The sequence below is a fragment of the Xiphophorus couchianus genome, chromosome 22 (assembly GCF_001444195.1).
Source record: "Xiphophorus couchianus chromosome 22, X_couchianus-1.0, whole genome shotgun sequence".
NCBI lineage: Eukaryota > Metazoa > Chordata > Actinopteri > Cyprinodontiformes > Poeciliidae > Xiphophorus > Xiphophorus couchianus.
In genome coordinates this window covers 5,766,035-5,792,297 of record NC_040249.1, presented here as the reverse complement: position 1 = coordinate 5,792,297, position 26,263 = coordinate 5,766,035, and the positions used below count along the sequence as shown (strand labels likewise).

At 42.1% G+C, this 26,263-nt stretch overlaps 2 protein-coding genes and 1 long non-coding RNA gene across 6 annotated transcripts in view; 1 reads left to right on the top strand and 2 right to left on the bottom strand.

Annotated features, from left to right (window-relative positions):
- The window catches only part of akt3a (v-akt murine thymoma viral oncogene homolog 3a), a 65,065-nt gene extending 52,092 nt beyond the window's left edge, over window positions 1-12,973 (top strand). For both annotated transcript variants that reach the window (XM_028006825.1, XM_028006826.1), the window contains exons 11-14: window positions 4,512-4,726; window positions 5,829-5,916; window positions 6,988-7,090; window positions 8,087-12,973. In XM_028006825.1, coding sequence (XP_027862626.1) covers window positions 4,512-4,726; window positions 5,829-5,916; window positions 6,988-7,090; window positions 8,087-8,172 — 492 coding nt within the window. In that variant the 3' untranslated portion in view covers window positions 8,173-12,973. The remainder of the gene's footprint in view (window positions 1-4,511; window positions 4,727-5,828; window positions 5,917-6,987; window positions 7,091-8,086) is intronic.
- LOC114137950 (uncharacterized) lies at window positions 1,618-8,205 on the bottom strand. Its single transcript, XR_003594137.1, has 3 exons — window positions 8,065-8,205; window positions 7,605-7,776; window positions 1,618-1,830 (listed from the first exon to the last, which is right to left on the bottom strand). It is a non-coding gene; the product is annotated as an uncharacterized LOC114137950 (long non-coding RNA).
- Window positions 12,974-14,530: 1,557 nt separating the features above from the next.
- The window catches only part of sdccag8 (SHH signaling and ciliogenesis regulator sdccag8), a 47,727-nt gene continuing 35,994 nt past the window's right edge, over window positions 14,531-26,263 (bottom strand). For all 3 annotated transcript variants that reach the window (XR_003594212.1, XR_003594213.1, XM_028007661.1), the window contains 2 exons: window positions 15,021-15,147; window positions 14,531-14,772 (listed from right to left, as the gene is read on the bottom strand). Coding sequence is in view for 1 of the 3 variants with exons in the window: in XM_028007661.1 (XP_027863462.1) it covers window positions 14,734-14,772; window positions 15,021-15,147 (166 nt within the window). In the remaining 2 variants the exon portion in view is untranslated. The remainder of the gene's footprint in view (window positions 14,773-15,020; window positions 15,148-26,263) is intronic.

Sequence of the window (26,263 nt, the reverse complement as noted above, 5' to 3'; positions counted from 1 at the left end):
TTGTCAGCTCTGTTACTAAATTGTACACACACACACACACATGCGCGCACACACCCCGATGCCTCGGCGCCTGGGGCTGTAGGGCAGCATTCTGGCTCTGTGTGGATTAATCTGTTCCCTGCCTGCAGCCGAGCTGCCACCACCTCATTCAGTCATGGGTCAACCTAAAACACACAGCTACGTGCACATGCGTACAGAGCCTTGCGAAAAAGAATCATTTTTTTAATTCACTCCCGTTGAACTTTTCTTTGCGTTTTTTCACGCCGCAACTTCAAAGTTCGGTGTATTTTATTTGATACTAGTAGTGCATAATGTTTGTGTTTGATAGGAAAGTGAGGAATAGTTTACTCTTGTTTGTGTGTGTGGATGTATTCATTAATTTCAAAAATACTTTATTTATCCCAAAGGGACAAAATGTTGTCGTAACTTACATCATCCAAATATTTTCAGGGTCGTTTTCCGGTAGCTGTCAGTCTCGCAGCAAATCTAAAGAGGCTTCTGACTGAAGACTGCTGCTGTGTGACTCATGACTGTCATGACATGGTAAGGGTTTAATATTTGGGCAGCAGAGGCGATTCTCCACACCGAGTATTGCTAATCCTGCTCATATGAAATTCCTTGTCACTCCAACACCCATAAAATAAAACCAGTGCAACTAACTGGCTCCAGATGCAAGCAAATTAGTACACAAAGTTCATTTGTGTGTAAAGTGTCCGTATAAATTGAGCTTTTCTGAGAATTGTTGATGTGATGGAGACCGAGGAACCTATCAGAAAGGTCAGGGAGGAATTTGGAAAGAGTAACGCACCACTGTGAACCTGTTTGTCCATGTAATCTGAGAGGCAGAGCAAGGAGAGCATTTGTCAAAGAAGCAGCCAAGAGGTCAGCGGTGACTCTGGAGGAGCTGCAGAGATCCACAGCTCGGTAACAGAGCTTAGCTGTATGTGGCAGGACTAAATCCATCGCCGGGAGATAGGCGAAAGAAGTTGTGTTTACGGTTTGCTGCAAACCATGTAGAGGAAAACTGTTCATCTCTGCTCAGGTGGAACTAAAACTCAACCGTTAGGCTTTTTTTTTTACCAGGTTTTCGTACAGAGAAACATGGTGGTGGTGGCAGCATCGTGCTGATCAGGAGGGACAGGAAAGCTGACTTAGAGTTGATGCGAAAAACAACAATTTATGCTTTTTATTTTAAATTTGTTTTAAAAATCATATGTCATGTGGGGGAAAGAAATCGGCGAGTGAAAAACTGATTTATCTACGTCTCTGTACTATTTCTTTATGCAAAAGATGCAACATACAGTTCAGAGTAGATTAGCACCAAAAGCAGCCCCCCCCCATCTGCTCTGAATTTCATAAACTGCAGCCCTCTGTGTGTGTGTGTGTGTGTGTGTGTGTGCACTGAAACAACACGAAACATCTCCCAGTTTGCCTCACTCTCCAAACTTTATGAATTTGATGAGGATGGATAAATATTCCATCTGCCGTGTATGAGTGTGTCTGACAGTCTCCCAGCAGTCTAAGCCGGTGTTATCCCTCCAGCCGTACCAGTCAGAAGTGTGTATCTGGAGCTGGCGGCGCGCTTCATTCCCTCAGCTCTTCCCTGCAGCTGCCAACTGGGTGACCAGCTTGATTCACACGCAAACATATTCACACATTAAAAAAAAAAAAAAAAAAATCTCTCTCATAACTCACTTATTTACTTCCACGCGCGGCGCCTCGCAGGAGAATTAAGACCACTTCAACTTTTTTTTTTCTCCACATTCTGTCACATGTATTTTATTAGGAGTTTATATTGTAGAGCCGTATGAAGCAGAACATAACTGTGACCTGGAAGGAGAAAAAAAAAAAATCGTTGTTGAAAGATATGAAGAGGTTTGGTTTGTCACAATAAACATGGGGACTTTTTGACCCACATGCAAAAAAGCTGCATGCGTGGCAGGAAGCTGTCGGTGCACATAGCCCAGAGGAAACGATAACAACAGCAGAGCACGGTGGTGGCATCATCATGCTATGAGACTCGAAACAGATGAGAAATGGGAAGAATTTCTTCTTCAGGAACAGCTTAACTGTTAAAACGTTGATGGTAACATGATGGCGCTAAATACAGGGAAATTACAGCTACAACTGAAGGGTTTAGATCAAACCATATTCCCGCGTTCGAACGGTCCAGTCAAAGTAGAGAACCCAAGTCAAATTTGTGACGGTAAAACAAATTCATCTCCATTTGAGCTGGATCTGTTTCACAAATAAAAATGAGTACAAAAAAAACAACAGTGAGACTCTAGATGTGACTGAATACAAATTCATGGCACACTTTTCATGTTTTTGTTTGTTAAAAGTAATTTGAGGACCATGTATCGTTTTCCTTCTACTACGCATCACACGAACTCAGATTAAAATCGCAAAGGTCCATCATTTCAGGATGCGAATTAAAGGCACAGAGAGGAACCAATAATAGCAGCTGTTTCAGTGTGTTTTTGAGTTTAAGCTTCAGACTCATGTTATGGAGGATGTGTTCAAATTACCGTACATTTTTGGTTTTGCTGCTTCATCATCTCTTTCTTTAGAGAGTCAGATTTTGGCCTCTTATCCAAACCTTTTATCATAAAAAGCTGCCATTTTTTCTGGGATGTTTATGATAATGTTAGGCAGCTAATGATTAGAAGGTCTTTTTTTTTTTATCAAAGCCCACAGTAATCATATTTGGTTTTGTGACTCTTTAAGCTGGAGTTTTTCCTGTGTTTTGATGAGGAAACATTATTTTTTCTCTTATATTTTCAAAGAATCAGGCCAAAATATGAAGTAATAAAAAAGCTTTAAAAATTATAGCCCAGATGTTATCAACTTTATAATTTACAATTCATACTGTATCAAAATACTAGACTACTGAAAGACAGGAGCTGATTTGAAATGGGTCAGTACATGTGTACACAATGGGTCTCATTATGATCATGAATTAGCAATGAGCCAATTAGAGAATTGATCCTGAGGCCAAAAAAATGACAATAAAGCTCAAAAGTTTCAGCTACTAATCTTTAGACTTTTTTTTGTTGCCAAATTCATCAATACAGACGTTGTTCTGTAAAATACATTTTAAAGATGAAAATGTATTTTCCATTCATTTCTACGTGGAACTCTATAAAAACTAGTGTTTTTATGTGATGGTCCCACTTGTTCACCTTTTCGAATCAGAGCAGATTTAAATCAGACAGATTACGTTTAGGGCGCCGCTCATATAGACGTGTCTGTCCTCTGATCAGTGGGTGCGTCTGTGTGTGTGCGCGCGTTTCTATATTTGCGACGGCGGTCCTTCTTGTCTCCTGCTCTCTGCTGGCGGTGCTTCAGCGTGTGCCGCAGTTCTGAATCTCCTCCTGTTGTGACATCTTCGGCGTAATTGTCTGCTGTAATTGAGAATTGTCGCGTTCTGAACAGGTTTTCTGTGAGTGTGTTTGTGAATGTTTGTGTCCTTGTGTCTGACTGGTCCATTAACAGTGAGTGAGATGTTATTATTATTGGCGTGATGAACAACATATGCTGTTCTGGCTTCTCTCCAGCTCTGTCTGTCTGTCTGTCACACGCGCTCAGGCACAACACATGCACTCATCATGGTAATAAGCTTATTATGGTAATGAGGGAGTCAACAGCACCTGAGTTACCTCTGTTCTCGATGAAAGAGAGGAAGGAAGACGTGAACAGAGGACGGAGACGGGGGAAACTGCCCAGATAAAGACTTTCATGTAGCGATGACTTTCTCCCCCGCACATCTTTTTCTCAGCAGATCTTACGGTTCAGCAGCACCTGCGCTGCCCAGCTAAGAGGTCAGAACAGCCTTGACTCCGGCTGAGGGCTGTCCCTATGTTTTCCCCATCCAGGATTCTTCCCGTCTGTCGCTGCCAGGAGGGTTCGGTGGTCCAGGGAGAGCTGGCAGCTTCCTTACTGTAACACAGACCTCTGAGGAACCGCACACCGCAAAAACACTAAATCCTCCCAAGTACTTCTAGTGTGAATATGTTAGTGCACTAGACAACAGCAAAACTAACTTGCAAGTAATTTTTCAGCAAGATAGAAGAGCCTGTTTTAAGTCAGTAATTCTTCAATATTGATGAAAAAGTGCTAGTTATGAGTGAAATAATGACAGTGGAACTAGAACATCTGCATCAATATTAAAGAATTATTGACTTAAAACAAGCTCCTGTATCTTGATCAAAAGTTATGTGCACTATGTTATGTGCAAAATGGATTTAGTGTTTTTACAGTGTATGCACCTCATGATGTTTGCTTCTACTCACTTCTAACTCCAAAACAACGTTTCAGCTTTTATTTCTCCCTGGAAGCATCTCGACATACTTCTTCTCCCGCCCCGCCTTTTCTTCTACATCTGTCTCTTTGCAAGTCGGCATCATCCAAAAAAACAAAAGACTAAACGCAAATGTCCAATAAAACGAACGACCCGTCTTAGAAACCGTGCATTTCTGTCCCTCTGCCCCTCCATCCGCCGCTGTCCTCAGGTCCTGGAGGACAACGATTACGGCCGAGCCGTGGACTGGTGGGGGCTGGGCGTGGTGACGTACGAGATGATGTGCGGCCGGCTGCCGTTCTACAACCAGGACCACGAGAAGCTGTTCGAGCTCATCCTCATGGAGGACATCAAGTTCCCGCGCACGCTGTCGGCTGACGCCAAGTCGCTGCTGTCCGGCCTGCTCATCAAAGACCCAAACAAAAGGTGCGGCTCGCTGGTCAGAAGATTCTGCTCATGCAGCTGTCTCTGAGTCGTCATGTGTTGGTATCTTTAAAGTGGATCACAATTTAACTTTATCATGAAAAAGTACTGTACTTTCTATGGCAGTGGAATAATCTCACAGTGAAATGCTTTGAAAAATCCAAACTTCAACATGCACAGCAAAAAACACACAAAGTCTTATCAAGTATTTTTGGTCTAGTTTTTAGTCCAAAATCTTAGTAAACTCGATATAAAACAAAAGTAACTTACAAGTTACTGTTCAGCAAGATATTGGTGTTTGTTTTTTTGTAATTTCTTAATATTGATTTAAGAGCACTAGTTCCATTGGCGGATTATTTCACTTATAATAAGACTTTTGTACCATACTATAAAGAAAAATCTGCCAGTAAAACAAGTACTTTTTCATTCTAAATCAATATTAAGGAATTATTGACTTAAAACAAGCTCCTAATTACTGAATTTGTTTTATTCCAAGTGTCCTAATATATTTGCACTAAAAACAAAATATTTAATACATTTAATTAAAATGTAATCAGGAGGATGCATTTCTTTTAGAAAAATCATCTCATACTTTTCCAGATTTGGAAAAAATCGGGGGAAAAACCCCCCATAAATAAAACATCAGACTTTTCCCAGCTGTGCCATGCACTCTAACAAGTTTCCCAAAGCCTTTGGAAAAGAAATGCATCCACAGCATCACAGGTTCTCTGCTCGTCTTATAAGTGGACTTGAGGTGGTTTTCTACTCCTTCATCCTTTGTTTCATGCCCTTCAAGTCTCAGTCTGGTCCTACCAGAGCACATAGTTCCAGTTAAAGTCCCGGGAGTTTAGTAAAATCCACACATTTATGTTTGTGATGGTAGCATAGAAAAGGTTTCTCTTCTGATGTCACTTCACCAGAGTCTCAAGGGTTTCTATGTTTAATATAAAACTTTTCATTCATTAGCTCAGGTTTTTGCACTCTCCAGTTCTGATTCTTCATCTCCAGGCAGATGCGATTGTGTTTTGCTTCGTCATTTTAGTAAAAAAATGAAGCGCTCCGCTAATCCCAGCTTTTTGTTTCGTTTCCCTCTTCCCTGAACCAGGCTCGGGGGCGGACCAGAAGATGCTAAGGAAATAATGAGGCACAGTTTCTTCTCTGGCATCGACTGGCAGGATGTTTACGACAAAAAGGTACGCCACGGTAAAAAACTGTGCGGTTTACTTTAGCGGTGGCGGCTTTCTCTGTAGCATAACAACATCCACTTTTTCTTACGCGAGAGATTTATTGAACTACTTGCCCATAAATTCTGCACAGAGGTCGAGATTGTGCGACAGTTGTCATGCAGCAGATCTATAGGAGGAGCCGACAGGCAGCTGTTTAAAACACGCAGCGTCACAAAGAGGTGTGACTTTGTCTCCTAAGAATCAGTGTTTGCTCACACAACTGAGTGAGACTTGTGTCCCGTGAAGCAGCACCTGCGGCGTCTTACGCAGGTGTTGAGCTTCCTGCTTACTCCTCGCTCTGTTTTTCTTGTCCTTTCCTTCTCCTTTGTGTGTGTGTGTGTTTTTTTTTGTTTGCATTCGTGAAGCATTTCAAACTAACTCAATGACACGAACACCTAATCAGAGGTCAGAGAGCAACAAAACGATGTGGCGCTGTGATTGTTTTGACAACACACCAAACTAAATCAGAAACTATAAGGACTAATACCATACTAAGTTTTTTTTAGACCTGTGCAGCTAATTATATCAAAATTTATTTGCTTCCAAAGAGTCACAAAAATTATGTGATCAACAACAACGACAAAAAAATGATCAACACTTTTTGCCCGAACTGCATATTGGTGGAGTTTGCAGAAAAATAATATTTACGTGACCAACAGTTTTTCAGGCAAAAAAGTCCTACCTTACCCATAACTGGTTAAATTGGTATTTAATAGGACTCGGGACATAAGCGCTGATTAAGTCCCGTTGATTAATTCGATTTTAATCCGCTAAAACTTTTAACGCAATTAATCTTTTTTTTTTCTTTACAAGCGTTCAGACCAGAACCTTTGCATTTGCTCTTTTCCGGTACGTCTGCAACTCCGACGCACAAGCGACAAAATCAAGCAGCCCGGTGCTTTTGTCAGACACGAGGGCGTCTAAAAACCCGTCGACATGTCTGACCGTCAACTCCATGACCTAAAACCGACAGTCGTCGTCGTCGTCGTCTCTGCTGCACATGTGGAGCTCTGATCTGATGTCTCCTCTGTGTCCCAGCTCGTCCCTCCCTTCAAGCCTCAGGTGACGTCGGAGACAGACACCAGGTACTTCGACGAGGAGTTCACAGCTCAAACCATCACAATCACTCCACCAGAGAAATGTGAGTCCCTTCCATGTTTTCTGATCCTCCCTGGGGTACGCGAATGTCATGTGTCTGAGACAACGTGTCTAAGAAAGAAAAAAACCCCCCAGTATTTCCTGTTTTCAAAATAACTGCATGAAGAAATAATCAACGTGTCTGTTAGTCCTCCGGCCACTAGCACTTCTTTGCACACTTTTAAGAACATGCTGCTGTTTTCAGTGTGTTCTGCACTGAATTATGCATGAGTGATCTGCAGCTCACACAACACTGCAGGAGTTTCCCACATCAGATGCATGCTTGTTAATTGAATTGTTCTCAGTTTACTACTTCACCACTAAAACAAAGCCGAATATTATTACTGTCTTCAAAAAAAAAAAAAAAAATCTTTGAATTTTTTTCATATTTTGTCATGTTACGACGCATAAATCTAGATGTGTTTCATTGAGATTGTATCCAGTAGACCAACACAACATGGGTGGATATTTGTGACAAGGAAATAAAAACTCGTATAAGTAAAAATATAAACATTCACCTTTGACCCGGACTGTGTGAAACATAAATTTTTCAGTCTTGCCATGGATTTCTAGACAGGTCTGGACTTTGTTCTGTTCTAACACATGATCCAAGACATTCCATTGTAGCTCCGGATGCCCACAGCATAACATCGCCACCACCATGTCCGCTGTGGTGTTGGTGAGTTCAGGCTAAAAACAAAGGCACACCACACTTTTCAGATTTCCATTTGTAGAAAACTTTGAAATCATTATAATTTCCCTTCTGCCTTACAATTATGCACAACTACACAACTTTTATTTAGAGTAAAATCTCAATGAATTACATTAAAGTAGGTGGTTGTGACATGACAAAATGTGGAAATGCTATATAATGAACGCTATATAAATACTGTAGCAGGACGCTGTACATGCGCTGTTAAAATCATATATATAAAAATAAAACAAAAGCTCAGTGCAAATATTCTTGACATTATTTACTTGTGAATCTTCCCCTCATTAGTCGATGAGGATGGAATGGACTGTCTGGACAACGAGAGGCGACCGCACTTCCCGCAGTTCTCGTACTCGGCCAGCGGGCGAGAATGAACTGTCCATCACGGTGACATTGTCACAGCCGGTCTCTGAGGCCGCCAGCGTTGGACACGAAGACCCCGCAGCTTCAGACCAACCCAGACTTGAAGTTATTTTTGCCCTTTTCTCCTCCATTCCTTCTCTTCAGTCTGCTTCTTACTTTATTTGTTTCTCTCTCTCTCTCTTTTTTTTTTTGTGAATCTCTTCAGAGGTCAAAACCTCGAGGCAAAGTCAGAGTTCACTCCTGCACTCTGACCTGCGACGCACGCGATCGGTTGACTTTTTGTAACGACCCTTTAACGACGGGAGCTTCACCGGCCCCTTGCTGTGCTTTGACACCTGTTGCAATAAAAAAAGAAAGAAAAAAGCCCAAACTCTTAAGATATTAGCCGGCACAGTTTTCAGGTAGTGTTCGTATCTGCGATACAGCGCTTTCAGTTGTCGGAACCCAAACTGCCACAGCGGGTCGTAACTCAGGCTTTCGCGAGCACAAACTCGGGAGAGACGTTTGTGTCTCGCGACGCGTCGTCGGTTCGGTGATTCCGGGTCGGACTGAGCAGCGTGGGGAGCCCACACACTCCTTCCCCTCATGTCGTCAAGCAGGATTTGACTCAGGTGCTGCTCAGTGCAAGTCACGTTGTTGCTGCTACTTCAACCACAACCACAACGACTACAGGTACCGCTCTTCTTCTACTGCTACTACTGAAATCCGGTGCTACGCCTCCAGCTAGCCGTTACCAAGGCGACAGCTAAACGCCCCCAACTATGCTCGTCCAGCTGCTACCTTTTACTCTGCTGCTCTTAAATGTCATCAGCCGATGATCACCGATGGGGTTTTTCTTTTCTGGCAACTCAAAGCACAGCAGTCTGAGCAGATGAAGCTCCGGCTAATACAGTTAGCTTTACTACGTCACTAACAATGCGGCGGAAATGCAAGAAGAAGTGAAGGTTGGAGGAAAAACAGCTGGTTTGAATGTTTCCCCCTCCTCTCCCCAACCGAAGTTTTTTTCTTTTTCTTTATCTTTTTTTCTTTTATTTGAATTTACCTTAAATCTCCAGAAAGGGGAAAGCTTAACTGAAACGGTACTTTCTCAGCTTTACTGTGACTCGCGGTTATCACGGCTTTGGGATCCACACGGCTGTACCTCTTAGCGGTGAATCCGGAATGTCAGATATAGGAAAGGGACTGTTATTAGGAGCGACGAGGTGGGGAGAAAAAAAAAATGCAATATTAATAATGATTTATAATGTGATCACTTATGATGTAGTGAGGTAACAGCTTAGCTACTGTTTTCTGCAAGTTAATTAAGGCGGTTTTTAAAATGACACGGTCTGTGAGGAAGTAAACAGAAGCTAATGTGAGTTTACAAGAATCACAGCAGTTGCTATAATATATATATGTTCTATTTATTGCTCTACACATTGGTTTTATATTTAACCTTTTCTATTGTTATTACATGATTAAAAAAGTATATTGTTGTTTCTTAAGATTGAGATAAATATTGCACCTCAAGAAACAAAAATGGCTCAAGAATGTCGGAGGGAAAGCAGAAAGCCTTCCTGCTCCATTTCTTTGTTTTTTTTTTTTATTTTAGGCTTTGTGTTGTTCTGTGGCCAAAATGTGACGGCCGGAGGAGACGGCACACGCTCAAGACGGTTAATCGGTTTCACGTTAACACCTGAATGTCACTGATTTTTAATGTGAAACGTGTGTTTGGTGACGGCCGAGGCGGCGTTCAGAGAGGAAGTGGAAGTGGATCAAAGGGAGAGTGAGGAAGGGTGATGTGTAAGTGTGTCGAGAAAAGAGACGAAAGAGTTTAGTCTGTGTTTTAGTCTGCAAGGTAGAGAGTCACCGAGAAGTCGGTGGATGACTGAGAACAGGCGGTTTTCAGATTCTTTCCGGTCAGTGAATGCACCGTGCCCAAGCACTACCGGGACTTGTTAACAGTAACACTCTTCCTGTGGAAGTGGTTACAGAAAGAAGACTCATAACTGGCTGTTTTCAGGACAGGAGAGACATTTAAAGGAAATCGGAGGAAGTGTGTGAGATGTTTTAATCTATGTGAATGAAACAGTAGGTTCTATGGCGGTTCAGTCCTGTTGCCAATGACTTTAAAAGTCTCAAAACATCCAGGATGTGAATATTCATTCACAGTGTTTAGAAGTAGGGTAGCTTTCCAACATTCACTTCTGTTTGTTGACGATCTGGTTAAGGAATTCAGATGTTATTACACTGTAACAACAAAAACTCAATAGCCCAGCTTGTCACCTTTGAAACCTACATATTGTGCTTCTGTAACCAGTCCATTGTGATTTGTTTTGGAGTTCAATATCAAGGCCTTCTCATTATGTTATTCATTACTTGCTCCTTTGTAATGGAAAATTGATCATTTAACAAGATGATTTGGCTTAAAAACACTGATTATAATAGACTAACATGCTGTCAATAACCATGAAGTGTGAATTAAATTAGGAGTGTCTGAAACCTTTAATTTATAACAGTGTTGACTCCTTCAAAATGAAAAGAGTCATCCTTCTCTTAGGAGCAGATTGCTGTTTTATAAATGCTAACTGGGCTAATTAGCATTAGCTAACAACAGTAAGGCTGGGAACAAATATTTCAAACCCTGCAGAAGATAAATCGTTTTGTCTGAATCTGAAATCGGCCACAAACCTATGATTGGCGCACCTCTACCTGAATGTCGATGACGGACTGACCCCTGACCTCTGCCGTCTTCGGCCCGTGCCGTCTCCTCCGGTCTGGACTCTGTGTGTTTGCAGTGTCGTCATGTCCTCCAGACCGACAAGGTTTTAGAAATTCCCCTCGATTTTTCTGTCTCCAAACGCTGTTGGGGAAGCCTGATGGCTTCACTTCATCCACAAGGTCAAAAACTTCAGAGTCTAAAAGAGAGAGAAAAAAAAATAAAATCAAAGACAACCTGTTGTGTTTTTAGCATCTGGCTTACACACACCGAGGGTGTCAGGGGAGTTGCGCTGAGGCAGAGTAAACATTATTCCAGTATATTTATTATTTGAATGTTTTTGGATAACTTGAATTTGTTTTCTATTTAATTTATTCGTTGTCTTTTTTTGTTTGTTTGTTTTGTTTTTGTTTTGGGCCTTTAGCAGCAAGGCGAGGTTGCAGTTAGTTTTTTTTGTTCTAAAAATAAATGTTTTCTTTTGTTCTTTGTTTAAAGGTACGTCTTACACACAACCTCTTGCCTGTTTTTCTGCTGCTCTTATGTCCGTATGCTTTACTGTTGCACTGCCATTAAACTGCAAATAGCTAGCAAAACCCGCTTTATGGCAGAAAGTTCAAAAAGGGAAAGAAGCAAAAAAAAATGAAAATGAAAAATGGACGGCGCTGGCCTGCATGCTGTGGTTCTCCTCCGTCCATCAGCCCCGAGTCAAAATGGCGCTCTGAACTCCGATGAAAAATACTCGTGCGAGTGTGTGATCGACGCGGCCTGTTTAGTAGCCGGGAAAAGTCCAAATCCCACCCAGCTGGCACCCTTGACAGGCTCAAGGAAGCGCTCTCAAGTATTTGGAAGGATTTCAGCTTTGACTTGACTCAGGTCGGCGAGCAGCTGAGGAGTTCTAGCTGTGTGCGAACACGTCAACGCCAAAAACCATTAGAAAAAAATAAAACCCAACAACCAGAGTTCATGAAATACGGCTTTGTAGCTTTGAACACAGCACTTTTCGCATCCCATCACTTTTGATACGATTCAGAGGAATTTGATTCAGCCCTGCTTTAAAGCAAGATTTTTAGCTTTTTTTTATGTTTTTAAAGAAGAAAAAAAAAAGACGATTTTTAACTAATAAACAAAACTCCAGATACAACCATTTGGCTTTGACGCGGCTCTGATGTCTAGATTTGACAGACGTGGCTGAAGCAGTCGGCCGGTGGTGAGGCAGTTTAGAAACCCAAACGTTGATCGTTAATTGCACTGAAAAGTTTTTCTTCCTCTGAGCCTCCAACTCTCCGTGTTTGGGTGGATTCTGGGGTCAGGCGTGAAGAACTTGACTTGAGATGATGAAGAGTACTTGTCGATACTAATCAGTGTGGGGGGTTTTCCCCTGACCGTGGCAGACGTCTCAGAAAGCCAGTTTCTGCTTCCTCGCAGCTTTACAGGATCCCTCACCACCATCGCGACATCACCGAACCAAACGGCGTGTGGAATCCGGGACGCCGCGCTGCCGGCTGTCCGTCCTAAAGCTGCTTCTGTTTGTACCTTCCAGCTCCCAACGCTACTGCTCCGACTCCAGTCGCGACTCAGCTGCTCTGCGTTCATCTCGTTTGGTTGACATCGGCCAAAATTCACCCGATGCTCGCCGCGCCGCTGCCAAACAGGAAGCGAGCTCGTGTTTGAAACCGATTGAACCGAAGAGATGAGACTTCTTTTCTGCAACAGATTCCTCCCCCGGTTTACCTCCGTCAACCTGATTATTAACAGCATGAGAGTCATTTATTGAGTTTAGAAGCAGCAAACATGTATAAATACTAAAAGCGCCATGTCCATTACTCACTGTAGCTGAACAGTAGTGAGGGGGAAGGCCGTGTTTCCAGGACAGGAAATGACAGCAGAGCGGATCAAGCAGCCTTTCTGTCCTTCATGCCGTCAGGTTGCCGTGGTTTGGGCCAGAAAGGCCACAAGGATGTGAGAACAACACATTACCATCAACATGGAGCTGTTTTTTTTATTATTATTATTCTGTACATCCTTAGTATTTTTACACATAAGATGTATCAGATAGGGATGCACATTATTTTCCTTCTTACAGACGGCTTCAATAAAGCACTATGTCAATCTGCTGAGCTTTGGTGAATTTCTTTCATTTGTCTTTAATGGATGGCTTTTGTATTTTAGCAGACAAGTGTACGGGAATTGAATTATATCTTTAAGTGCAAAATTGAATTATATTTCTTTTGAATTACAAAACTTTTGCAGAAAAGATTTATTCTTTTAAATCTTTACTTCCTGGTGTTAAGTCCCTCAAAATGTCTTGTTTTCCACCAGGTGAAGATATACACAGTACAGACCAAAAGTTTGGACACACCTTTCTAATTCAATGGGTTTTCTTTATCTTCATGACTATTTATAAGGCAAGAAATCCCACTTATTAACCTGACAGGGCAGGTTGACCTATGAAGTGAAAACCATTTCAGGTGACTACCTCTTGAAGCTCATCAAGAAAATGCAGAGTGTGTGCAAAGCAGTAATCACAGCAAAAGGTTGCTACTTTGAAGAAACTAGAATATAAGGGGTATTTTCAGTTGTTTTACACTTTTTTGTTTAGTGCATATTTCCACATGTGTTATTCATAGTTTTGATGCCTTCAGTGTGAATCTACAATGTCAATAGTCATGAAAATAAAGGAAACTCATTGAATTAAAAGGTGTGTCCAAACTTTTGGTCTGTACTGTATTCATGTACCTTTAGAGCTACCAGTTTGCATATGTGTTATTGCCCAAAAGGTCTGAAAGAACAAGGAAACCTTTAATGTCTGAAACTAACATTTAAGGGGGGAAACATTTAGACTATTCATAAATTATTGTATATGATGAGACCTGAAGTTAATCTCATTTATTAAAAAATTAACAAAAATATGTTTTTATCAATCCAAGAGTGCAACAAGACTGTTTTGTTTTTTACCTTTCTTTTACATTTATAAAGTCCCATAACTTCATATTTGACTAAGTAATCAACTATTCTCCACTTAAATACAGAAGCCAACAAATTTCAATAAAAATGTTTTATGAGCAAAAGCATATTTCCAGTTTTTCTAAAGTTAAATGATTCAGAATTTACTTCCAACTCACTAAAAAAAAAAGATATACATATTAAGAACATGGTTCATCAATATCACATGTTTCAGATAACCGTGATACTGAGGAGCATATAACATGACATATATGGCTACAAAGTCCTCAGTAAATGCATCTCGCCTTTAGAGAGGATCTTTGGGGAGGAGTTAGCTAAAATGGCCAGCTAATGCTAGCTCCCCTCTGTTTTGATACGACTCTTTGATCACTCAGCTCATGTTTTCTGGGAGTTACAATGAAATAAATGTATATTAAAGTGTTTCTCCTGTATGAATACAGACATCACTTTTATGAACTACTGGATTAGCTGCCACTGTCCATCATTATGCTTTTTGTCTAAACTACACATTAGAGTTCTTTTCGCTGTGAACACTATTTTAACACCGTTGCCGTTGTGATTTTACAGCGCAAAAGCAAAAAGGGAAGGAACATTTTGACAATGACAAATTCTGAGATTGTTTGAGGTAAAAACAATATTTGATCAATTTCACAGGCCAACGGGATAAACCAAACTCCAATAAACAAGATAAGAAAAGCAAATCAAGGAATTTTAAAAGTGTTGCTTTGGGTTTTATTAATGTTAAGCACCTTGATACCTCACACCTTAAACACATCATTCACAGTGAAAGTTACATAAAACGCATCCTAATGGGGAATAGAGTAGAAAAACTGTCCTTTTTGTTTCTGTTCAACAGAGTAGAAAACATCCAGAACGAAAGACTGAAGAGGAGGAACCAGAACCGATGTGCTCATGTGCTCACTGGTTCATTTCGTCTCAGATTGGGTAACTAGAAAGATTTAAAAAGCAAAAACAACAATGATTAATACCAACACACTGTGTGTGTGTGAACAGCTCATAATGATGCAAAGCAGAATAAAGAAACCTTCCACAAGTCCACAACCAGATGATTCATTAGTTTAAACGTGGCATAAAAAAACCCAGCACTTTGACTTTTACCCTCAGAGTGAAGTCGACTCCAGATTTATTTAATTAGTGATCAGTTCGTCGTGTGTGTGTGTGTGTGCGTGTGTGTACCTCAATGCGTAGGTTCTGCATCTCCTCACTAAGCGCGTTTCTTTCCTGCATCAGCTGGCTCTGTTTGGCCAGAAGCTCACACACCTGCTGGGCGCTGCTCTGACAGTGTCGGTCCAACTGCTGCAGCCTGCAACACACACACACACACACCGACTTTCTATCGTCACAAAGACTTTGCACTGACTTCCATTTACATAGCCTAAAGCCCTACATCTTAGGGCTCTAACCCATAACCCTAAAACAGCACTTCCACAGGACTCCATCAGAAGCAGTGGATCCTCACTGTAGTATTTGGGCCTTACACGGTAAGAAATGATAAAACACACACACCCACCCCCACCCATGGGCTGACTGTAAGAGCAGGCGAATAACCAGCTCTCCTGGTGAATATAAAACCAAATGTTGTCAATATTGAAACGGAGCTGGATCCACAAAGACTTTGTGTGATCAAACAATCAACACTGCTGACAAGGAGAGGATGGCACTGTTGTGGAAAGAGGAAACGTAGGCCAGATGTGTTTGAGACAGTGGAGGGGATCATCAAGACTAGTCAGATGGATCCTCATCGTCTGATGAGCTAGTGGAGGTTTTCACATAAAGAAAGCATCTTTTAGCACAGGAGTTGATCATTGATCTTAGGAAAAGGAAACATTAGTGATGTACATAAATAAGGCAATTAGATAAAAACAAATTATCTCAGTACAGCTTTTATATACTTCAGATGAAGAGAATACCTTCTACATCCTGATAAATATTTTTAATGAGACCTAAAGCTCTGGGATTGTGGGAAGAGGTCAAAGGTGAGCAGTTTGCATCAGACTCACCACCAACCAGACATTCAGGAAAAAAAAAGTGCTGGAGGAATCGAGATGAAGAATATAGACAAGAAGAATCTGCTAAGAGTAGAAGATATTTGCAGTGAAATAAACATTTTTCTTAAAAGTTAAAAAACTAAACCGCTAAATTTGACAAATCGTTGTTGTTAGGGAACTGTGAAAGAGTAAGAGAACAAAGTGATAATTTAGTTCAGAGGTTTTTAACCTTTACAATCCAATTAGCCGTTTTTAGCCTCAGTTCAGCTAAAGGAAAACAAAAAAGCTTGTTTAAAGCCACAAATGTTACATTACTTTTTGAAGAGGCTTTTTCTTGCTTTTGTTGAATATCTACTGTTGGACATTTTGGGTAACCAACCCAAAATGTTATTATAAAACCTGAAAATTTACATTTTCAGGTTTTATAATAAAAAATTAAATTGTTTTGCAAAAATGTGATAGAAGAAAAAGCACATTATTTTCAACCCCTAAAAAGAAACGGCAAGTGAAACGGTTCAAGCTGAAAGTCTAAGAAGCAAGCAGATATTTTTAATAAAATGTGATGGACTCATAGTAAGACAGAAGCTGCTACAGCAAACAAAACAGGAACAGTACTACAGATGTCCAATATTTGCATATATGAACTTTTATTTCAAAACTATTTCATTAGTCATCTACAAAGTCTTACAGTCCAAAATGCATGATTTAGTTTTTTTTTTTACAAAGAGAGTTGTAGGAATGTGTGTAGTTTCACCAAAACATCCCAATTAGTGCGACCCCTCTGATCCAGCGGCTCCTGCAGACAATGAACCCTTTCACTGCTCACTGGGATTAGTGTGTGTGTGTGTGTGTGTGCGTGTGTGTGTGTGTGTGTGTGGCTGAAAAATAATGTGAGTTTTTGGGGAAAGAATCTTCCTGAACATTTCCCACCAGCAGCTAATCAATCAATCAATCAATCCATCCAGTCAGTCAGTCAGTCAGTCAGTCAGTCACCCCCCTGCCCCCCTCTTATAAAGAATCAATGAACACACTTCCTTATAAAGAGATGGGAAATCCCTCAGCTGGTCAAACACACAGAGGTATAGAATACATTTACCATGATGGTTATTAAAAATGTTAAATGACTCATATTCACGACAATATTAAATATTGAACAGGTTATAGGAGAGGTTAATGGGCTGTACAAAACATTCATTAGTTGGTTGTTGTTTTTTTTTTGCACAATATTCTCATGTAATTCTTAGATAATGAGATTTCAGTCTGGTCAGTCCTGTGACTTTAAATCCAAATATGCTGTTTCGCCCCCCCCCTAATTCAATGTTTACGCTCACAGGTGAAAATGGCTGCAAACAGGTGTGCGATTATACAACTTTACACCTTACAAAAGCAGAAGTGGTGCACAACCAACAAGAATGCAGTAAGTTGTTCTGGATGTTAAATGAACAACAAAACGCTTATCTTTTCCAACAGCCATTGTACAGCGCATGCAGCGGTAAAACCAGCTGTCCAAAAGTGCTAGAGCTCCGCTTCGGTTGCTAGCTGCCTGCTGATTGTGACTCAACATTACGAAGGATTTTGAAACGGCTCGTTTTCCAGACACCAATAATCATTAATTGTTGCCAGAAAACAGTTGGTTTTTTTATTTTTTATTTTTTTAGGTGTTTAGCTGTTTTCAGAATCAGTAGAGGACCAAATGGAAGTACAACATCCAAAAACTGAATCTTGTATAACATGTCCCCTTTAAAGTACAGAAGCCAAGTCAACTACTGCTTCAGGTTCAAATGGCAGCCAGGAAGATGGTTAGCTACGGAGGAGGAAGAGGAGGATGATGAGGGTTTTGTGCTTGGGGCAAGCGGCCCTACCCTGCTGGTCATGTTGGCAGCGGCTGGCCCGCCTCCCTGCCTCGGTGTGACAGACGGAGGAGGTGAACATCCCAACTCTGCTACACAATCTGCTCCCAGCTCCCTCTCCCTCACCAGGCCCTGCATGCTCTCCACTTTAATCCTCCTCTACCTCTTCATTTGGAGACCCTGGCGCACACACACATCTTCAGCATCATCCTCCCTACACACTCTCAGCGTTAACCTGCCCTCCGCCTGAGGGAGTGTTTTATCCCAGACCTACGGCTCGGTCCGATTCCTGGAGGCCGAGGGAGGCGACCCTCCTCCCCGCCTGGCGCTCCTGCAGCCGGCTTCCAAGCTGTCCTGACCAGCCGCCCCCTCGCTCCTTCCTCCCACTCTGCCTCTCCCTCCTACGCCACTGCACAGCACGACATCACACAACCATCGCACAAACACGGAAAGAGTCCAAAGCAGCGATGTTCTGCTCACGAGGAGCGGCAGACATCAGCCTAAAGGTCAGAAACAGAGCCTGTTGTTCTGTAAAGGTTTGATGAGGGAAGTGTTGAGAATGTTCCGACTGCAGGCCTTCAGCTCCACACCACCGAGCTAATCTGAGTCACACACACACAGACAGAAAATGTCGGTCCTTATCCAGTTACAGCTCCCCCTTACCGAAGCACAGAAATCCACCCGACGCTGCCAGTCGATCAAAGAGAAACTTCCAGAAGCTCGTTGCGGAGAATTTGTCGCGACGAGTGGCGGGATGTAAAATCCGCTCTGGGTTTGTGACACGGTGAGAAATGCATGAAAATGTTTCGCCAAGACAAGTTTTACACTTTGTCTTCTGCTGGAGATAAACGTGACACTGCAACAAAGGATTTATTGTCAGTCTGGGAAGTTATTCCTCAGAAGTGAACCAGACGACAGCCTGCCAAGACAAACAGAACCAGAATCTGCCGTCGCCGAGGATCACAGCGTGATTTCTTCTGGTTTTACGCAGAAGATTTTCAGCTGTAAGGAGTCTGATCAACCCCTCAATACAGGCAGACGCAGCATTACCACACGCAAGTGTCATTATTTACCCAATAATTCAAATTATACGTCATGACAACAGTCATAAACATTCATGAAGACTCCTTCATGTTCATGACAGATGTTATGTCATGTATACAACGGCATCATGTCAGTCTTACATACACCTTCAAATGTATTCATCTTCTTTTTGTAAAGGTTGTATACGTCTCTGGATCGTAAAGGTTGCAGACCCCTGGTCTATCCCATGGAACCCCAATAAAAACACATTGAGGTAAAGTGACACAATGTGAACATGCTAAAGGACTGTGAACACATTGGCATGGCTGTGTAAAAGGCCGGTAGGCTCTGTCTCAGCCAAGCCAGTAAATCAGTCGGTCAGGTCACGGCCTGAGATGTTTAAACCGGCCGCAGGTTGTAAGCTAAAGGTTTATGTAACGCTGTGAGTAAAAGCTGTGACCCGGCTACGCAGACGACCAAACGCGCCCTGTTTGTCGGAGTCGAGAGCTGTCAACCTCTGGCCTCGCTCTAATCCACCTCATCTCACCTTCGTGCTCTGGCCCTGAGAGTCAAGGCGGGTGTGTATGTGTGTGTGTGCGGGTATGATTAAAGTAGCGCTCCTTCCAGCCGCTAAAGCAGCAAATCCAATAACTGGCCTCCATCGGCTGGCACAATCTTTAATTAGGGCTTAATACAGCCTAATGCGCAGACACTGCCCCTCACTAATCCACACACACACACACACACACACACACCCCACACACTCAGCTGGCTGCTGGGAAGTGAGAAGGAGGGCTGGAGGCTTGGACGGATTTGCGGATTGACTGAGTTGACGGGGTCTGCAGACGCTGAAAGATGAGGGTTGACGATATGCGGTCTCAGAGACAGAGAGGCAGCGGTCTCCAGCCGTCGCCCTGCTGGCGGCGGGGCGGACAGCGGAGAGCTCAGCGCCACACGGGGAGAGCTTCCTTCCTTACCTGGGGAAACGACACCACCTGCTGGAGCCAACGATTCACTTCAATCTGCACTGAAATCAGTAGAAAAACCCCTACCTGGAACAGCCTTCAAGGTCACGTTCACACAGCAGGTCTTGATGTGCAATTACGATTTTTTTTTTTTTTTTTTTTGCTGAAATCCGATTTCTTTGCACGGCTGCTCATACTAATTAAAACCTGACCGCAATGAGACTTTTGTGTGTGAACGGTTTTAAGACCCCAAAGTGAACAATATTTGCCGAAGAAAAACGTGGATGTCGCACACGCAGCAGCGCACGGTTTAAGAAAATAATAACAGATGGAGCCGTTTATGGATCGATTTTAAAGTTTATTCAGCAGTGAGAGCCGACAGTATCGTCATAATATCATAACAACACTAATGAAGCTAATTAAAAGAAAGAACGACTCATAGCAACGACTGACTGCAGCTTCTATAGAGGAGTCAGTTTGGACCTTCAGTGGTGTGACTTCAGCACACCCTGATCTCCTGTGCCTGTTTTTTTTTTGGGTGCAGAATTATGATGCACTTCTCACAGCAATGACATAAAAGCTGGATAAAATGCGACTGCAGGCATTTTGAAAACAATCAGATTCACATCCGACTTACTACCACATTGGCACAGATCAGATTTTTTGGGGGGGAGTGGAAAGATCGGAATTGGACCGTACAGACTGCGGTGAAAAAGACGGATATAGGTCGCATTTGGGCCAAAAAAATTTAAAAAAAGCGTGTTTGGGTTGCATTCGCCTGCTGTGTGAACATAGCCCAAGTGTGTGTTTAGCTCTCCAGCAGACATGGAGAAGGAAGTTTTGCTGGGAGGCACTTTGCAGTAATTTCCCCTGACGGCCCAATAATCAAACTCTGCACCTCCAACCGCAGCGCTCTCTATTGACTGCTGCAGCCGAGGAGCTTAATTACATCACACAAACACACAGACCTGCCTCTCTGTGGCGTGTATCAGTCATAGCCCACAGCTAGAGTCTGAACTCTGTTGTGTTTGTCTGTGTTTGCATATTTATTTACAGGTGGGAGCATATGTCCTGGAGGCACGGTCTGAAGGGAAAGTGCTAACGCCACGTCGGAGAAACACTGATCCAGAAGATCTGTGAGCAGCGTTCAGGTCTGTCACTCAGCAGCTCCATGTGAGCGGCTGTTTTTACAGCAACACTCATCCGATTCACAAGTAAGACGGCAGGTCAACCGGGGAGACGATCTAAACTGGAGTCAAAGGAGGTTTTGTGACCATAAAATTAAAGACAAAATCATTTCTAGGCCAGTATGAGATTCTGACTGCATGATAACCTTGACTACAAAAACCACTATAGTATCTATGCATGTACTGATATGAAAATTTGGGCCAATGTTGAAATCCGATGTTTATATTGCTATCTCAGAGAACCAATATCGCTACACTTTTGACACCTTGAAGAAAAGAACCACACCACTGCTGCTCTGCTTCAGTTAAACTCCCACAATCCTTTGCTGCATCACAGTCACATGACCATACAAATAGCCCATGACCAACCTGCTCCACTCCCCCTCCAGAAACGAACAGCAGCAAGATGGGAATAAATATCATCTGTTAATATTGGCGCATTTTGATTTATTGGACCAATACAGACGTTTTTTTTAAAATTACTAATATCGGTATCGATATTAGTGGCATGTGCATACCCAATAGTATCACAGCATTTACACAAAGCTGTATGAAATCACATAGAGCTATTAAATAGAAAGGCTACAATCATCTGTAAATCGTGTATTAATAATTTGCAATAAAAATTATTGCAATATTAACTTGTTATTTCATGCTCACAATAGAACAGCAATACAAATAGGCAGAGTCAGTTTTTTAAGTCGAGTACAGAATACATTTGCTGCTTTGCTCTTTTCAGAGTAACACATACAATTAGCTTAATTAGCCATGTTTTCTGCTCCAGTAGAGCCTCCAATCAGCTGCTTAACAAGATTGTAATGTGTATCTTGCTAGTTGTTGTTTTAGCGATAAGAGCGATGAGTGGCACTGTTACGGTTTTCACACCATGTCTGTCTGCACTTTGTTGCAGCTGGAAATATTTCTTAACAGCCAAATTAGTTTATAACATGACTAAAGGAACAATGGAGTCACTTGATTTCAGCCAGTCATTCTGACAATTTCCTTCTATTTTGATTTAAATGGCGTTAAGATAAAGGGATGCCATGATAGAAAACGTTCAGCAGTTTTGAAATGTAACATAAACATAAGGCACTTTATTCAAACCTTGGTACATCACATCCAACTGGCATGTGCCGGTAGTGTAGTTTGTAGTGGTGGAAATGTTCAGTAATAGGTGGGGGAGGGGAATGGTTCATAGTCACAATCTGTGGCATTTCATCAGAAAACTCGGGCATCTGAAACCGTAACGTTCTGCCACCTGGACACTGGTGACCCAGACTGGTTCTGGGTCTGAATAAGATGCTCAACAAGACACACGCAGAGCTTCACCTTAAGCTTGGGTAAAGGGAAAATTACAAATGAAACGGAAATCAGGTGTAAAACTGAAGCGCAGCCTCGTTAAGCAGCAGCTATTTGACGTAGTGAAGCTCCGTGTCCGTTTGTTTGAAGGGCTTAATCGTCCAGAGGGGGTGAAGAACGCAGGCAGACATCTTCAATTCGCCTGGTTACAGAAACGCTGCCAGAGGCCTGATGGCTACAGCTGACACACAACCCCCCCTCCCCCCCCACACACACAGTCGTGTTTTCATCACTTGTGGGGATTTCACATTGACTTCCATTAATTTCTACACCCTAACCTTTACCATAATCCTAACCCTATACCTAACCATCACAGACCTAACCACTAACCCAAAAACAACAATTTCCCTCATGGGGACCAAGAAAATGTCTCCACAAGGAGAAATGTTCCCCATAACCCCACATTATAGACAGAAATAAGTTCCCATAAGGATATAAAAACCTGGTCCACACACACACACATCAATGTTTCACACAAACCCAGACCCACCACCCTCATACCCCAGCGTTCGAGCAAAATCTTGGCTGGCACACAACTGTACACCGTGGGTGTGTGTGTGTGTGTTTGCCTGAAGGCCATGCCCCTCGTCTTCTCTACCAACCTGTCATGCCAGTTGTTGCTCTCGCTGACATGCACATTTGACACGAAAACGCGATTGGTGACGCCGAGGAGGATGAGGCTGCCACACACATTGTGCCTTCCTGCTCTCATTAAACGCAGCCCATCACTTTCTAACATACAAAATTATTCTTTACCACCCTTCCTGTCCTCTCCTCATATATGAAAAAAAAAAAATCAAACAATTATCTTAATGTTTAAAATTAGCATCCTAAAAGACAAACACAAACCGAGTCTTGTTTTTCATTTATTTCCCGGCTCCCAGCTGTTCTCCAGCTGTGCCGAACGCGCCGCTTTCATACAGTTTTTGTTGCAGCTCTGACGCGCCAGATGTTAGTCACACATTAACGTCTCAGCCCATCTGAAATTGTTTAATATGTTCATATAAAGTCTATTAAAAATAAAGAAATAATAATTAAAAAAAACATTTCCCAGATGTAATCTTTTCACACCTTAGAAAACAGGTCGTCTCCACTGTTGACGACATTTAACTAGTTATTTTCAGTAAAAGTAAGACAATAAAATTCAACAATATTAAATTGTATTAGATGTTTTTCAACCATAGTTCCTGACTAAGTCTGTAAACCGTATTACTTATTCGCCACTGTTCCTTTTGATGAGATTCTATATCCAACAGATACAAACGAATCAGAGCATTTGCCTCATTTCTACCAGGCTGCAGTTACTCTAAAATGTTAGTTATAATTAAACAAATGCATTACAAACAGGCGTCTGTCTGACATTGCTTCCGATGTGCTTTAATGAAACGTTCTTGATGAAACGGTTTTTTTTAATTGAAGTAACTTTTAATATCTTATTTTGAGGATTTGAGATGGAAATCTATAAAAAGCCGTTCACACAATAATTTTTTTTAACTGGTTTATCGTCAGTACGAAATATTTAAAAAAAAGTGTTATGTTGCTCTAAATATGTGAAACATCGACCTATAAAGCTGATTTTAACATGCAGGGTGATTTACATGTTGCTTAGAGAGAGAGAGAGAGAACAGGCGGGCCTCACAAACCTCCTGCTGCCCTGCTCCATTTACTGTTTCCCATCATATTGCCACACAATATCTTATTCCTTTCATAATTTATTTTTATTATGACTTCAACATTTAGACAGATTATTTTATTGTAAAAAAGAAAATACAGACAATTTTCTATCAACAACAACAACAAAAAACTAGGAATAAAAGACGATAAATGAAAGAAATTGTTGTTGTTTTTTTATCCGTCTGGCCTGACAACCTGCTGCAGCCAGAAGCTCCTGTGTTTATTAACATTTCCAGGCAGGAGTTCAGCGTCGACTGATATGAGATCAAGCAGCGTGAAATAAAAACGCTCTTGGCTGGTACTTTTATTAAGCCTGATTGGAAAGTTTGAGGGAGGAACGATGAGACGACGGCGCAGGCAGCTCTGGATGGGCTCAGACTTTGTTGATTTTTGCTGTATTGACGGAGGTGACAGATCTGCTGCAGGCGGCTGAATCTTCCCATTTAACGTCAAGGCTGCGAGGCCAGCTCGCTCCTTTTATGTCTCGTGTTTTAACATAAAAGTATTTCTGCTGATGTTGCTTTTCACTTCTTTCCTCCAACAGAAAGGACAGGTGTTACTGCCCCAGATTTCCATTTATATTTATATAAAGTTGCCTCAGTGTCAGCGGCTGGGACTCTAGATGTGTCGCTATACGTGGTTAACGCTCCAGCTTGCGAGCCTCTGGCTACGGCCCGACATCTGAGCTGCAAATCTGTGCGTCTCCATGCGTGCAGGCGTGTGTGTGTGAGTGTGTGTGAGCTGTAAAGCCACCGTTTGACAATGCTCTTTCAGCAGGCTGCCCTGCGGTCGCTCCTGGCTACAAAAGCCAGCTGGGCAGAGCGGAGATGGGAGAGATGAAAGAGGAATACGACTAACCAGCGCCATCCCGAGGAAAGAACGCAAAGCATGTGGGAGATGATAGGAAGGGAAGGTTTCTTTGTGTGTCAGTGGATAACACCACCCAGAAAACGTATACAAATGAGTAAATACAAATTTTTTTATTCTTGTTTTTTTCATATGCATGCATGGTTTCTCTCTGACAGACTGCAAAAATACAAAATCTTACAAAGTAAGTAAGTATTTTGGTCTAGTTTCTAGTGCAAATGTCTTAGACAAAGCTGACTTACAAAATAACTTTTCAGAAAGAAATATGAGCTTGTTTTAAGTCAATAATTCCTTAATATTGATTAAAAATTACTAGTTATAAGAGAAATAATCTGACAATGAAGCTAGTACATTTTCATCAATATTTAGGAATCATTACTTGAACAAAAAGCTTCTGTTTCCTGCTTAAAAGTTACCTTTAAGTCAGTTTATTCTTATTTCAAGTGTACTAAGATATTTTCATTAGAAACAAAATCAAAAATGCTTAGTAAGATTTTGTGTTTTTGCTGTGTACTTCCTCCCACAGTGCAAAAACACAACTACCGGATGAATGTTTAGCATCCTTATGAAGGACATTAAATGTGTAATTAAAAATGCATTCAAAGCTGATGCTAGTTTCTAACCATTAACAGCTGAAAAATCCCACTGCAGGGCTTTTATTTGGGAAAAAAAAGAAAGCGTAAAAATATGTGATCTCTAAGAATGCAGCTGAGAAATGCACTTAAAAACGGTGACAGGAGTGCTGTTAATACTCGCGGCATAATGCGAATCAGAACCGGCAGTACAAAAGAAAAAAAGAAAACTGGGCCGCCTTTTTTGTCACTCTTTCATCATCCCTCTGTTTATCTGTTCCTCTCTCAGATCACAAACGAAAGCTGCCCTGCTTTCTTCTGCTCGGCCGCTGCCAACTTCATTTGCAAATGAAAAGTTTTGCGAGGAGCATCCTTTTGCTTCTGGGGGCATGGCAGCACACTGTGTGTTAGGGAGCGAGGAGGACGGGGTGAGAGAGGGAATCAGGAGAGCAGCAGAACGGGTGTGTGTGTGTGTGTGTGTGTGTGTGTGTGTGTGTGCGTGTGTGTGTGTGTGCGGCAGATGAAGCAGCCCTCGCCCGAGGCTCGCCGTCCGCCCGCGGTAGCAGCAAGCCTGTTCCTTCCTCCTTCGGCCCGCCGCGGCCATTTGTTCCATTAGCCGATCTGCTGGAGCCTCTGGTGCAAACACACGCACACATCCACAGGCGTGCATACTTCAACAACTGCTTGCACAGCTCCTGCCACACATGGTCCCGCCATCCCTCCCTCCCACTTTTTCCTCCAGACGTACGCACAATCCTTCTTGGTGGAGGCCATATGGCCGAGCGAAGCCTGTGGATCTGCAGGCACATCTGTGTATATGTTGCTGCTCTCCTTATAAGACCGCACCTCTACGCAACTCGACTCCGGCAAACACACTCTGCTGCCACTATGTGAGCTTAAACAACTGTTGGTCTGTCGGATAAGTGCGCGCGCG